This window comes from Alligator mississippiensis, chromosome 3 (genome assembly GCF_030867095.1).
Source record: "Alligator mississippiensis isolate rAllMis1 chromosome 3, rAllMis1, whole genome shotgun sequence".
Classification (NCBI taxonomy): Eukaryota; Metazoa; Chordata; order Crocodylia; family Alligatoridae; genus Alligator; species Alligator mississippiensis.
In genome coordinates, this window is record NC_081826.1 from 291,207,833 (window position 1) to 291,223,191 (window position 15,359).

Here is a 15,359-nt window from a genome sequence, read left to right on the forward strand (position 1 = left end):
GGTTGGCCAAGGTAGGTCATTAGCAGGGCACTCCGTGTAAAGTGAACGCAGCGGCTTCTTTTGCCTCTTGTATTTAATTTACTCAGTGTTGGTGTTAATTTGATTGGAAAGATGGCACAATAAGTGAGGGGGCTCAGTAACTCAATCCTGTAGTGGTTTATGATGCTGCTTGCCACTCCAGGTGGAGCTCATCAGAGTGCTTGTTGCCTACCCTGGTCACTATTGTCATGATATCTGGACTGGTCAAAAAAAAAAAATCCATGTAAAATTGAGAGGTGTATCTGTAAGGTGATCCTCACATCATGAATAATGGAGAGGAAATGCAGACCAGTAAGATAAGGTAGCTGGATGGGGTCTCCTTTTTCACTTGCCTGTCTGCCTTATGGTCACATGACCTTAGTAACAGTAGGTAATTTTTCATGAGGTTCCTGAAACTGCTAGCGATCTTGAGGGGGAGAGACATGTAAGGGTTTTTTGTTTCCCTTCTTCTGAGCTTGCATGCATACTAAGGACAAGGAGCAGTTTGACCATGTGCCTCTGCCCTACCTATTTTCCAAGGAGCTCTTACCTTGATTGGCCAGGTCTGATACTGTAGACCCAGATTGTTAAGTGATTCTGATCCAGGGGCCCCAAAGGCATGAAAAAAAGACAGTTCTCGGTACAGACCAATGAATAAATAATATCACCGAAAAAGGAGAAAACCCAAAGGCAAGAAGAGACGGAGGAGGATGAAGAGGAAAGTGCATGGGTCAAAGAAGTGGAAGAAAGGGAGGAGGTGTTAGAGGGAGAGGGCAAATCACTTGCTAATGGTTCAGGAAGGAAAGGCAAGCCTACGCTGCATCAGAGCGTAGCTGGTGAAGCGGAAAGGTGTATAGGCACTGAAGAGTTAGAGGAACCCAATCAGACAAGGAAAAAGAAACAAGGACAATCAACATCAGAAGGAAGATCGAGGGAAGAGTGGCTGTGGTCCAGGACGGACGACAGTTGTGCACCTTGTTAAATGCACTGAAGACAAGACTGATAATGTCATGAAGGAAAAGGCCGAAAAGAACAAAGTGGAGGAGGAGGGAGAGGAGGAAGGGGAGGAGGAAGAGGAGCAGGAGGAGGAGGAGCAGCAGGAGGCAGGAGAGGAAGAAGAGGGGGAGGATGAAGCCGCTGAGAAGGAAGAGATATTGGAGTCCAAAGAGGAGCTGGCTGGTGGCAAGATGAAGAAGAAAAAGCGGACAAAGAGAAATGAAAATGACAGTGAGGAAGAGCACGAGAGGGCAAAGAAGAAGAAGAAGAAGAAGAAAGCCAAGAAGGACAAGAAGGGGAAGGGAGACAGGAAACAAGACGACGAGCCGGATTATGCAGTGCTGTATGAGCAGGAACTTCGGGACTATCACTCTGATTCTGGCAATGAAATGGAAGATGAGTATTACAAGAAGAGAGGTCAGTGGGGTCCTTTCTAATCTCTCCATGGGAGGGGGCTTCTGGTGCTGCCTGTTTGCACTCCTGAGGTCTGGGAAGTCTCCTCTTCAGGTCTGTTCCTAACCACAAGTGTTGGTCTTTCCTGCAGGAGGATGTATAACAGAACCATGTAGCAAGGGTTATGAATGTGGAAGAGTCACCACACTGATGATGTAGTGCTCAGGGTGTGTGTGTGTGTGTGTGTGTGCGTGCGTGTGCATGTCTTTAGCTGGTGGCCATCAGAGTAATTTGCTGTATAATTCCCGGCTCATTGCAATTATAATTGGCATGATAGTAGCACCTGGAAGCCTCAGCTAGAGATCAGATGCCTGTTATGCAAGGCATCACTCATACTTATGACCAAAGATAGGGAGCTCTCTGGAGCACGAGCAGAGTATGCAGTGGGAAACGACAGGCAGTTTCAGCAAATGGATGAATGGGACAATTGGGCTTGATAATACTCACACCATGTGTTTGAGATCCTCAGAACTGCCTTCATTTCATGACTTAATGCTGGCCCGCCTTGGACCTGTGTTGGGCCATTCTGGAAATGGTTGCTGACCACTGCTTTATAGCTATATGACACCACTGAATCTTTGGCTTTACTAGTGTGTTTAAGGGGGTGACAGTGATCACCATGGCGAGTCCGGGAACTGTGGGGGAAGACCCATCCTCTAAAAAATAATTTTCTGACTCCTTTTGGATGTGGATGTGTGAAAGAGAGTAGATGGTGGGGGACCTGGGTTTGCAAACGTGGAACCAACATGGAACTCCAGACTGCATTATTGCACCAGAAAAAGAGAAGAGGTCTTTGGCATCAAGAGTATAAGTACTAGGTTGCTTCTGGATGAATACAGACTGTTTGTATCTCCTCTGAACCAGAATCCCTTTTTTTGCTTGGTTTATGCCGAGCTATATCTTTTCCTTGCATCACATGCATTGCTATTGCTTTTGATTTGCCTTGTTTTAAGCAAGCGTGTTCCTCTAATGCATGATTTAGTGACACCTTCATTACTGCTTTTTGGTGACATTACTATTGACTGAAGCGTGCCCTGTCAAACACCTCAGTGCAGAGATTGTAAGCACTGCAGGAAAACCTCTGGTTCCTCCAAAGTACACTAATGACCCGTAAAGCTAGTAAAAATACAACAGAGCTGGGTGTTTGTGTGCTGATTGCCTTATTTGTTAAAAGAAAAGGCAGCTGCCATAAATGTTTTATAAGCTGGGAGTTGATGGTATCTATTGCACCTAATGTCCTTGATATCTTACTTTATCAGTAACAGGGAGGAGGAATTCCACCCCTTTGGCACATTACAGTGATGAGTGAAGAACAAGGTGAATCTAATTCCAAGGGACAGGAAAACAAAAGACATGAAGTGGTGGGGTGATGTGGTACATGGGGGAATCCCAGCCACGTGTAACTGAATTGCAGCTACCGTCGCTTCTGTCAGCATTAATGTTAACTGAGTTATTCACTACATTTTACAAAGTTATTTGTACAGTGTACGTTTAGGGTTAATAGGTGCAAAATCAATAGGTTTTAAAGTGAGTTTTGGTCAACTCTTCATCTACATTCATACACCCGTTTCTATCTATCTATCTATCTATCTATCTATCTATCTATCTATCTATCTATCTATCTATCTTCTGTACGTGTATATTTAATTCATAAGAGAGCTGAAATTTGAGAGTGCTTCCAAATCCCCTTAAGTGAGCTGATGCAGAAGGGTAGTTGCTTGGAAGTTACTGGGCCAAACTTTGCTCTGTTAATACAGACACATTTTCTCTGACTCCCGTACAGTCTAATCCAGGCCTAGAGCTATACCTGTGCTTCCAGGACCTTGCATTGTAACCCAGACAGCCAATGTGAGTCTATGGACTTAATTCCATGCAAAATGCGGGGTATCCTCAAAAGAAATTGGAAGCCGTTTAGGAGGTGATAAGAAGGCAGACTCTGAAGCTCAGCTTGGAAGTTTGTGTGTATAAAACCCAGTCCTCCAAGGGAGTGCCCCCTGCCTCCCCTTCCCTTTCCCTATCTAGCCTCCTGGCCTTGCCAGCTATAGTCTGCTAAGGAGAAGGCAGACAGTGGCCTCACTCTTCATTTTTCTTGCTCAGTTTTGGGGTAAATTGGCCACTTGGTGTTGCCTCCATGTTCCCACAGCCTTCCAACCCCAGACTAGGCCACCTGCTGAGTGTCCGCTCCTCCTCCCCCAACTTATCCCTGTCTCACACCAAAGCCAATCGGTAGGTAGTACCAGGGCTATTTGCCTCCCTGCCTTTCCTCAGACATACATTTAGAACCGCCAGTGAAATGTTCCCTAAACAGGATGTACCAGTACATCTCATCTCAATGGATAAGGAGCTGCTTATCTCTCCCTTTTTAACCCTAATGATTACAGACTCTTCTGCATACACGTACTATGCTGTCAGTGGAATTAAGTAGCATCCCTTTGACCAGTTGTGAGCTCTCTAGAGGACCTAACTGTCTTCTGCGCGTCAGAACCATATTGCTAGACCTTATATGCATCTAGAAATGTATCTCTAGGGCTGTTATTGCCAGTCATTCAGACACTGTGGTGGTGGCTAGGCCACAAGAACTGAGATGGCAGATAGAATAGCAAGGGCAATGCAGAAGTCTGTGTAGGAAAGTGTCCTCTTGTGCTAATCAGCCAAGTAGGTAAGTGATGGAAGGTCCCAAGCTACACTTTTCTTTGAGGCTGGAGTATACTCTTCCAGTGGCAACCTCTGAGCTGTTTCTATCTCTCTCTGTTTTCTGTGCCTGCCTATTATCCAAACACATGGGAGAGTGAGCTTCTGATGTCTCTAGATATTTTCCCTGACTCACCAAGTCATTGTATGGCTGTGGGCCAATCCTTTAACTGCTCACGGCCACAGTTCCCTGGTCTGGTTAAGTGGATTTCTAAACATAAATACTTACATGGCAGGGGAAACACCATGTATCTGGGTCCATGAAGGCAGTTTTCCTTAAGTGTTCCCGGGGATAACTGTTCTTCTGGTGTGGCTTAGTACCCGCCAAGGTGGTGGAGCTTAAAGCCCTTTTTATGGAAGTGGGAAGCTTCTCCTCAGCTTGCTTCTGCGGCCATATGGCTGAGGGCAGGCAAAACTTGGGGGCGTCTGACCCCCAAGCCTCCGAGCTTGGGCTTGCACATAGGATGCCTGCCAAAAGACTTTGGAAATATCTGAAGCCCCTGGTGGGGGTGGAGGTCGTTTGCCAGTTGTAGGGCCACTTATTGTTCTGGACTCACAGATTTGGACTCGATTTGGCTTGGAACACGAAAAATGTCTTTAAAAAACCCACCAAAAACATAAATGCTTTTGGGAAGATCCTGTTCCATCTATTAGGCATCTACATATGATATAGGAGGGTATGTCCTACCCTTCCTGAGTCCCTAAAATCTTTTAATGCATTGACTTAGCCTTATAGTGAAGTCACAAAAAGCAGAGAGGAGAGGAGGACCCACCCGTCTTTTGCAGGAGCAGTTTTTCAGGGACTTGGATAGGGTGGAATTGGATCGTACTTAGAGCTTCTGTTGACTCAGGGACCGGTGGAAAAGCATCTAGCCTTCAATGTTTAATGTCATTCATTGAGGCATTACTGAGTATCTGTAAACCATGTGGAAATTTTGGTGGGAAGCTGCTCTAGAAATTCATGTGGTTGGCGAAATGGCCACTTGCGAAGTCTTAGTTATAAAAAACCAAGACCCTTAAACTGCAGTCTCTTTGAAGTCAGGCAGTCTGTGGAGCTAGCCAGCTACGGGGCGTCATCTCCTGGTCGATGTGGCTTCTTCAGCCAGATGGCCTGAAGTGAAATGCCTGAGAAATCTTCCCTCCCCATATGGAGAAAGGGATCTCGAGCATTTTTCCTTGGTGAAGACCAGAGTTTAATGCTCTACCAGCACCTCTCCTCCCATTTATAATCCCATAACATCCCTTGAGCATCTACAGCAATTGCTTGTATGGATAAAAACATGAGGCAGGAGTTTGAATGCATGTTTAGCTGTCTTTTTTTCATGTGATTTAGCAGCTACGGTTGAAAAGAAACGCAAGCAATGTGTGACCAACTACATCTTGTCCCATGTGTATGTTTGGAGATAAATGTCACATACCTGTATGATGCACAGGTATTCTGTTCCAAAATTACCTCCTTCCCTCTTTTTCACTGAAGCTTAGATGAGTATTCCCTACCACTCCTACTAAACATGACAAGTTTGAGGTCTTGTATCTCATGGTTTATCGGGACTAGTAATCAGTGCCTCCTGCTAGAAGAAGGAGCCAGACTTTCAGGAACAGTGGAACAGCACATATTTCCAGTGCTGGAAAGCCCTGAGGTGCAAATAAATGACATTTATTTATATACAAGGAAAACTATTTTTGGTAGGGCTGCAGCTAGACACACATGCCTATCTAGGACTCTTCACTTGGGTGCCAGGACTGATGGTAGATGTTGGGCCACAACAGATTTCTCTCAGATCCGGATCCACAAAGATATTTAGGTGCCTCACTCTTGGGGGTTTTGCCCTCAAGCACCAGCCTATTGCAGCATGATGGCATAAGCAGTCTCTCTGGGGAATGAAGTTATGGTAGGTTGAGGCTCTACATAGTAGGGAAGGAAAATTCCCTCGGCCACAGGAGTTATTGGATAAATTCAACTGACTGTGTTATGTGTAGGTGGTAAGACCAAATCAGAGTCTACTGATGTGTAGCATAGGAAGTCATAATCTTAACAGAGATGAGTGTAATTACCTAAGATGTATAGAACAAACACTGTGGAGTTTAGCCAGTCTCAGTGTTTAGGCCCCGTTGTTAAAGTTTTTATGTCCTGTTATTCAAGTTCTTCTGTTGTTAAAGTTTTTATGCACTGTGAATACTTTCTTCACTTCAATGGGCCTAATCATGGTATGCAAAGTTAAGGCTGTGTGCCAGCATTTACAGGCTCTGGCCCTTAAGCTTTTTAAAATCCACAATAATTCAACAGTCAGAATAATATTTAAAAAGAGCACTCGTTGCCCATTAATGCTCCATTTGGCCTGGCTTGGCTCTGATGGCAGCCCCAATACACAGCATCAAAACCCAGCTGTAGTAGCAAGCTGCCAACTGAATTCTACAGCGGATACACCATGGGATATTTTGTCTGACATACGGCCATTGACATGAAGAAGGGCCAGATTTTAAAAAAATGTTTCCCTTCCTTCTCCCCCGTATGCCCACAATATTTGGTTGAAAATAATTGCAGGTAAAACTGCACATGGAATTGCCCGAATGTCTTACAGGTGCATTTTAGGTTATTAAGGTATCTGATTTTCTGACTGCAAGAAAATTGAGGATGCAGAAAAAGATGAGCAGAAAGATGAGCTGAAAGTAAAACTCTTTTTTCAGGAGGGCCTGCCATTCAGTGCCATTCAAGAGAGCTCTCTTTGCATGTCAGGGTAACGTGCTTCAGGAGAGGAGACATTGGAAAGGGGTCAGGGATAGAGAGAGTTTAAATGATCATAACTAATTTTTTTAATTATATATCAAGACTAAGTACAGACAGACAAAAAGCCTGAGGCTGAATCGATTCAATCTTTGCAGGTTAGTTTAAGCTGCGTAGATTGAACTGATAAGCAAGCGAACAGACATTCATTTTGATTCTGGAAATGCAGCTAGATATCTGCAGTGGCCCAGGCAAGAACCTGGGGGATGTGAGAGCACGCCTTCCTGTTTTGCTGGAACAGACCACGTGAGTCAAGCCTAGCCCATTCACCCTGCAAGGGGGGAGGTGTTGTGGAAGAGGTGCAAAGCATCCTGGGATGCTGGGGGACTGTGAGTTAACTTGAATCTGGAAGGGATCTGGGCTGGAAGTTCAATAAACTGATTTAATGTAAACCAATTAAGCCTGATACTACATCCATCATCCAGGTTTATCTTGAGCCAGTTTCAGCCATTTTGAAAGTGGTTTACGTGCACTGAACTTCTGTTGTGTTACAGGTCTGAGCAAGTTTCCAATCACCTAGACCAGTTTATGTGTAACTTCTGCCCCTAGCCTAAAAATCTTGCTCCTCAATATTTTTTGGTTTTGTTTAGGGGTTTTTTTTGCCATCCCCAAGTACATCTCCACAGCATGACATTTCCTCATCGTCGTGTAATTTAAACCATTTGCAATTTGGATTATTTTTCTCCTAGTTGTGAACAAAAAACAGCCTCTTCCTCCCTGTATCAAAGCAACAAAGTACTGGTTTGTTAAGAACTGCACTGGTCTCCAGGAGCCCTGGCAGGGGAGATACTATGATCAAGTGGTTTTCAGCCCAGGTGGTTTTACTTACCTGGCAGGGAAGATTGTGACAGGACACTGTTGGTGTCTGCCACTTTAAGACTGGAGCCAAGCAGCCAGCAGGTGCTTGATTGCGGTGGCCATTTTAGATCTCTGGCCACCTATATAAACAGGGCAGTTTGCTGCTGGCAGGCCAGGCAGTAACATCGCCTGGCTGCAAGGCTCCAAGCAACATCCTAGAGATGAGGGCAGGAGCTGTAGGGGATGGTTTGGAGGCTCCTGGTCCTGGGCATGACCTAAAACTGCACCCTGCCTGGAGTGGGTGGCCTGATGGGGCTCTCAGTAGCATGGGAACCCCTAGGAAATGCCAGGCTAGTTATCACCCCAGTGAAAGGCAGGTAGGGGCGCCTTAACCCTAGCCCTCACCATTGGGTGGGTTATGTAACATTGGAGGCAGTGGGGCCAGGCACAGCTGTGGCCGCCTGAGCCCTGTGGGGTGCAAGACCCCGAGGAGCAAGAGTAGGGAACATGCACAGCTGTGGCCACCTGAGCCCACAAGGGAGGGAAGCCCCGTGGCCCCAGTGAGGGGGTGGAAAGGAGGACCCCAGTGAGGGGATGGCCCCAGTGAGGGGATGGAGATGTGGAGCCCTGGTGAGGGGAGTAGGCCAAGGTATGTCTCCAGACATCTGAGGCTGTAGTTTGGGCCAGAGGCCAAGTAAGGGGGGCTCAGTCCAAGAGAGGGGTGAGTCCTGATCCCAGTAAGTCCTCCACCACTGGGAGGCCGAGTATGGGTTGAAAATGAGACCTATAGCTGAGCACAATGGCTTGCTGCTCTGGGGGGGGGGGTGAGATTCCCCATGAGACCCCAGAACCTCAGTCGTGGTGTGGGTTGAGAACGCCCCGGTGAGACGTGGCCCTAGAAAGGGGGCAGAGAGGAGGGACCCCAGTGGGGGAGAAGAACCAGAGGACTGGGAGCCCAGTATGTATGAGTGTATAGAGTTGCCCTGGGAAGAGGCTGGGGCAAGCTTAGACTCGGCTGGGTAACTGGCTGGCCACTACCCCAGCGAGGGTCACGGGAGAGGCCCAAAAGACGGTATGTCTGCCACCCAAGGTATGAACTAGGTAAAGCCTATGGCCTAAAGGGCCCGCTCCAAGAGGGAGCAAGGCAGTACAAGCTGTCGTTGTGAGAAAGAGACCCTGTGAGAGAGGGTGGAGTGGATGCTTCCCTGGCAAGAATAGGCAGCCTCCCACCTTAATTAATTAACAACTTAATTAATTAACAACAAGGCATGGAAGGAGAGTCAGGTGGGTGGCGTGCCCAAAGGCAAGTGGGGAAACTAGCACTGTGGCTAGTCAGGGAGCCCCACTTTGCTACAAAGATACCCTTCTTCTTGGCTTCAGATGACTTGGTGTAGTTAGAGGGTGAAGGCTTGTCCCTTGCACTGTGGGAAGGCTGACCCCTGTGAGTCTATAAATGCCTCCAAATGCAAGGATCTTGCCTATACAATTTCTTATTTCTCTTGAGCTTTCCCCCTAACTTGCCCCTTTGGCCTTTTGAGGGCATCTTTGAGACTAGGAGGCGTCTTAATTCCAATGCCTTTGGGCTTGTGGCTTGTACTTAGGATGCCTGCCATGGATTTGGAAGTATCTGAAGCCTCAGACGGAAGAGTCTGGGAAAGAGGATACTTGCCAGTGGCAGCACCACACGGACTTGAACGACTGAGCTCTGCTCAGTTGAAAGAGTTCAGAACCAATTTGGCTGATTTGACCCTAAACAAGAAATTAAAACAAATATCCTTTTCTTTGCCACTTATGAATACCTTACTAGCATTTAAGATTACCCATCACCAGGGTCTTTGGATCCTTTCTTTCTGGCTGTTATTTAGTTAAGAACTGAGTAATAAGAATTGGTCTCATTCAGCAAGTAGAAAACCTGGACCACATGGGACTTGCTAGTGGAATAGCCGTAGAGCTGGGCAGAGTGGGGTTTTATTCTGGTTCTGATTAACTTTCCAGACTTGGGCAAGGTAGTTAATTTAGCTGTAGCCCAGGAGAGCAGGGATTTGCAATGGAACTGGTGTGAATGTAATGTATAATAGCATAAAGGAAACTCCTCTAATATATGATGCAGCTTCATTCGTCGAGAGCTAAGGACGTGATTAGCACACACGTTCCAGCTGTGTTCGCAACACATTTTCGGTCCAAATAGGATTTTGCTTTCCTCGAACTCCTGCTTCTTCCAGGAATCCCTGTTTGCTGTTGCTGACCTGTGGGTGAAGTCTTTCTTTAGGCATTTTTGGGTGGAGGTCCTTCAGTTTCTGTTCCTGGTCTGTAACCAGCATCTTCTATTCCTGTTGTAGGAGAGACGAAGTGTCAGGGAGATTAGTCTACGCTAATAGAGTCCAGGGCATCCAGCTGCTGCATATGCTTATGTGTCCAAAGAGACCTAGTGGGGATGCATGCCGTGTAATGCTAATATCACAAATACCTGCAAGGTGATATTTATTTAAAACCAGGCTTTGCACACACAATAATTGAACAAGGGAGAGTATTTTACCAATGAATTCAGGAGTGTAGTACGGCTACAAGGACAGTCATTACAGTGCAGTGGCTCTTTCTGTTTGTCATCTGCTTTAGTAATCCTTTTCTTCACATTCTCCCAGATGCAGGTGCATATTTGTTTTGCTGTCTCTCGGGCATAGGCATTTCATTTCATAGATGCTTACGGTATCTCGGTATCCCGTGGAAAACCTGGTAGTGAGTGCTAATTACATAATGCTTGTAAAGACAGAAAAGGTTGGGGAGGCTCATATTGTATTAAGGTCCTACTTTCTAAAAAAGACATTAAGAGGGCTAATTGGTGATTAGTAGATGTTTTACTAAGCAGTTAAACAATTGTTAAAGATACCGTGCGTATCATCATCATCATCTATAATCTTCCTTAACAGCACCTCTCAGCAATGTGCTTAAAACATACCGCACACTAGTCACATCTGTAATACGGTTATGACACCACTCAATCCTTCTCAGACATTTATACATGAAATGTTAAAGGGCGGCATCAGTTCATGTGGACTGAATGTGGTACATGTAGTGGCAGATGTCAGGTGTAGTACAGGTGTCGGCACTATCCCATGGTTAATTTTTGTTCTAGGTCAGGTCTATCCTAGTGGTGGCCCATGCACTGCATGTGGCCTGCAAGGGGTTAAATTGTAGCCCGTGCAGCTCTGGAAGCCAGGGGGTGAACACCATCACCACTTGCTCCCTTCACTCCCTCGACTGCTGCCAGATTTGGGCTCTTTCTTTGGTCACTTCTGGTGACCCAAACCAGTGGCAGGGGACGGGGGTGGGGATTAGTAGCCATGTTCACCCACTGGTTTGGGAGCTGCACCAAGGCAGAGGCTTGGGCAGTCACATGCCAAAAGCTGCCTCACTGCTGGAATCAAGTCATCCGGCCTGCGAGAAACCTTGCAGGCTGAATCTGACCCATAGGGCCAACTCAGTTGTCCAGCCCTGTTCTCAGCACTGCCTCTAGCTGGGTTGCCTGACACTTCCCACTCGAGGTCTGTCTATATGGCAGCAGCAGCACGCTCCGGTTGGGGTGTTGCTAAGCATGCTCTGCCCACGCGCTCCCAGAAGACGCTCCAAATGGAGAGTGTGCCACGCAAGGTATCCCAAAGTGTCTCTCCTCTCGAGACTGTTGTCTCTGCTGTGCTGGAAAGTGGCTGCTGGGGATAGCTGCAGGGGGGTGTCTTTGATGTATTTCTGAGCTAGGAGCATGTGAGTGGGAGTGGGTGGGCAGAGCTTGCTTATGGCACCCTGCCCCTGGGCCATACCGCCTCAGTGGTGTCCTAAAGGATCCTGGTTTTGTGTGCTCAGAACTTATCCAGTCCCTAAGTGGTTGGAGTAGATGTGCCCATGCTGGCATCTCTGCCTCAGGCTGATTGCTTTTGAAAACTCGCAGCAAAAAAGTACAATTTGGCCACTTCTCAGAGCAAGGTGAGGGGAAAATACATTGGTTTTTCCACTTTAAATAAACCTTTAGGTCGTCTTCCTGCCAAGTCTGTGGAGGCTAAGCAGGGCTTTTCCAGGAGGTTTCTTTCTCCTTGTCCAAGACCATTGAGATCCTAAACAGAGGGGCTGACTTTCCTGAGCTCTTACTGCTCCTGGTACCAGAGCCCAGAAAGCAAAGAGGAGAAACAGGAAGCATGGCCGGGGGCCTTTAGGGTGTGTGGCAGTGCACTATGGGCAACTCAGGGTGAAATACCCCATTTGAATTGGGCAGTGCAGGTTTTGTAGCTGGGTGTACCACAACCCAGGGCAGTGCCCTCACTGCCACACTATTGGCTTCTCTGGAGTGGGTCTTCATCACGTTTTGCCTTCCTCTGCAGTGGAGGGTGTGACCCTCTTCTTTGGATCTCTTGAGTGTATTTATACAACCCTTGTACAACAGGACATTAACCTGTTTTACCCGTGGCAGGTTAGGGTATTAAGTATTGTGGTTGTGTCAAGGTTGACCGTATAGTTTTACTAATAAGTTAGACAATTATTTGTATAGGATGGTTTGGATAGAGGTGATTCTGTCTCTAGCAGGGTTTGGACTAAATGACCTCCGGAGGTCCCTTCCAGCCCTACTTTTCTATGATTCTGTGTTTTGCTTGAAATATTTTGCCAACCTTTGGTTGATTCTGAGCTGGGATGGGAATAGTTTTTGAAGTTTTGAAGGGATGGAAACTTCCTCTGGAATTTTTGCGGAGGAGAAACTTATTTCTGGTTCAGCAACTCTCAATATCCCAGACAGATGAAACCCCAACGATCAGAAAGTCACATATTATGTCCCAAATGCAACTTCTTCCCCAGACAGATCTTGTGGGTATAGGTTTTCAGTGTAGTCTTTGGCCATTCACTGTGTGGCAGTGCACTTGCAATACCTGCCACTTTAAGGGTTGAGTCAAGCAGCCAGCCGGTGCTTGATTGCCATGGCTACTTAAAAACCCTGGCTGCCTATATAAAAAGAGCAGTTCACTGCTGGCAGCCCAGGCAGTAACATCGCCTGGCTGAGCTGCATGGAACATCTAGCAGGCAGGAGCTAGAGGCTCTTAGTCCTAGGCATGACCTAAAACTACACCCTGCTGGGAAAGAGTGACCTGGTGGGGCTCCTGGTGGTATGGGAGTCCCCAGGAAATGCCAGGCCAGTTACTTCCCTGGTGAAAGGTGAAGAGGGACACGGTAACCCCATCTTTGGGTGGGCTTTGGAGGCAGTAGTGGGGCCAGGTACGGCTGCGGCTACCTGAGCCCATGAGGGGGGTGTAAGACCCTCGGGAGTGGGAGCAGTGGGGCCAGGCACGGCAAGCAGAGTTCCACCTGAGCCTATCAGGGATGCGAGATCCCGGAGACCCCAGAGGGAGTAGCATGAAGAGAGTAGAGTGTGGCCCCGCACAGACTAGGGCTGAATGGGAGTTGGCCTGAAGGGCTGTGTGTGATGGGGAGGCTGAGTAGGGTGGACTGAGGAGTAGGCCTGAAGGGCAGTCCCGGGGTGCAGCAAGTTGGGCCGAACTGGGAATAAGCCTGAACAGCAGCACAAGGGCCGACCCTGTGAGTAGTTGATTGAAAAGACAATGAGCAGACCCCAGGGTGGGCTGTGGTGCAGAGGCCCTAGAGAGGGCATGGTAGGAACCCCATGTGAGGGGAGTAGGCTAAGGTATGTCTTCGGATGCCTGAGGCCATAGTTTGGGCCAGAGGCTGAGTAGGGGAGCTCAGCCAGAGTTAGGGGCGAGTCTTGACCCTGGTAAGTCATCTGCTGCAGGGAGGCTGAGTGTGGGTTGAAAGTAAGACCTGTAGTTGAGCTGCTCCAGGGGGGGAGTGAGAGTCTCCATGAGACCCTGGAGCACCAGTAGTGGTGTGGATTAAGAACATCCTGTGGATGCCATCTGCGAGACATGCGCTGCAGTGTAGGGGAGGTCGGAGCCACAGATAGTGCCCCCTGGCATCAGGGCATGTAATGGGCAGTCTTCTGCATTTACCACCCAGTTATGGGAACACCAAAGTCGTGGCAGGTGAGACAGGGTGGATTGCCCCATAGAGACAGATAGGTGGGCTGATATGGGACCGGGCCCCTAGTTTGCCCCCTGTCACATGCTGTAACATCTAACGACAACAAAAAAAAGTTAACCTCACATTTTATCCAGGCTGAACTGCAAAGCTGATTGCATGTTTTCTATCGGGCAGTCATTTCTAAAGTGTCTGGCCAGAGACATGAAGCACAGGGAGCCACATGCTCCAGCAGGCACGTTGCTATCTCCAGCAGACATTGAATGTCATGTAACAGATTTCTCCTGTAGCAAGCCCAGCCAAGCGCCTTATCCCTGCAAGGCACAGTGTTTTCCTGGGTGCGACTTCAACCTCAATAACAAACGTGTCATTTTCTAAGCTAATTCAGCCTCATTGTTCCAGCGCAGTACCAAGATGTTTGTGCTCTGGCACTATGAAGGCAAAAAGCGCTTTTACCTTTTAACTGGAGCACCACACGACCAGAGATTGGCCTCCTGTGGCGCATCAGAAAGAAACACTGACTTTGTAATGGCTGATCAAGCATAACAGACTCCAAACCGTAACAGTCCTCGCAGGTTGGAACAGACAAGATTCTGCTTTGTTTTCAGTTTGTCTGTAAGCACTTACAATAATAGTATTTGTATTAGCACCAAAGGGGATACATGTCTAATATGAGCCTGTGCTGTCTCTCTGAATCTAAGTCATTTGGATATAAATTCTGCAGTTCTTTATATTATCCATTTGTTCTAGTCAAGGATTACAGAGTGCAGCAGGTCCAGAGATTCAAGAGGAAGAAACCCTTCCCTCTTGCTTTGAATAATTAATTTGGCATCCACCACTGGATTCCAAAGCTGCTTTCTCTAGTGCCTGTAAGGGACAGGAAATCTCTCAGGGCTGACACAGGAAAAGTCTGTGCTGAGCTGCACAAGTTTAAATCCAGGTAACTGCCTGGGAATTGGTGGAGTTAGTTGGGATTGATGCCAGAGTAAATGAAAGCAGAACTTGGCTTCTTTTGTATGTGGCACAAAAGTGTCTGCTCAGGATGAAGGCCCAGAGGGCCAGCCTTGCCCAGTAATTTCCAAGGCCAAGTTTGCAGCAACAAAGATGAGAGGGGGTGCTGGGAAATACAGCATTTGTGACTCTTGGACCAATATGTGAAATTATCCTTAGTAGGAACACAGTAGCAGAAGGGGCCTCCTGTCTCATTGCATTTAGTCCCTTACTATTACAGGCAGCTATATCGTAGTACTGCCCTAAAACCTTTACCAGTGCTGTAGATCATTTCTGGAGGGATTCTTCAGTTGATTGTATTTGAACAAATGCTTAATTGCTTTGTTTGATTGGGGCTACAATGATTAGCACCTTGCAAGATTTTGCCCTCAGTCAATATTAGCACTACTCAATGGATTACTGTAATGCTCGAGTAAATATAGTAGCTGCAGTACTATAATACCATATTGGAGGAGCAGCGTGTCGTAGCTGTCATGGTCCAGGGAATATGCTACAAGCAAAGTTTTTTTGGTAATAGCTTTTATTGGACCTTGAAGAAGCACGTTATGGGAAGTGGTTTGAGGAAGGAAGGTGGGTT

General features: G+C 47.1%; 1 protein-coding gene across 1 annotated transcript in view; it reads left to right on the plus strand.

Annotated features, from left to right (window-relative positions):
- The first annotated feature begins 1,205 nt into the window (after window positions 1-1,205).
- The window catches only part of LOXHD1 (lipoxygenase homology PLAT domains 1), a 218,785-nt gene continuing 204,631 nt past the window's right edge, over window positions 1,206-15,359 (plus strand). Inside the window, exon 1 of the mRNA XM_019496142.2 lies at window positions 1,206-1,431. Within this exon, the coding sequence (XP_019351687.2) occupies window positions 1,206-1,431 (226 nt within the window). The remainder of the gene's footprint in view (window positions 1,432-15,359) is intronic.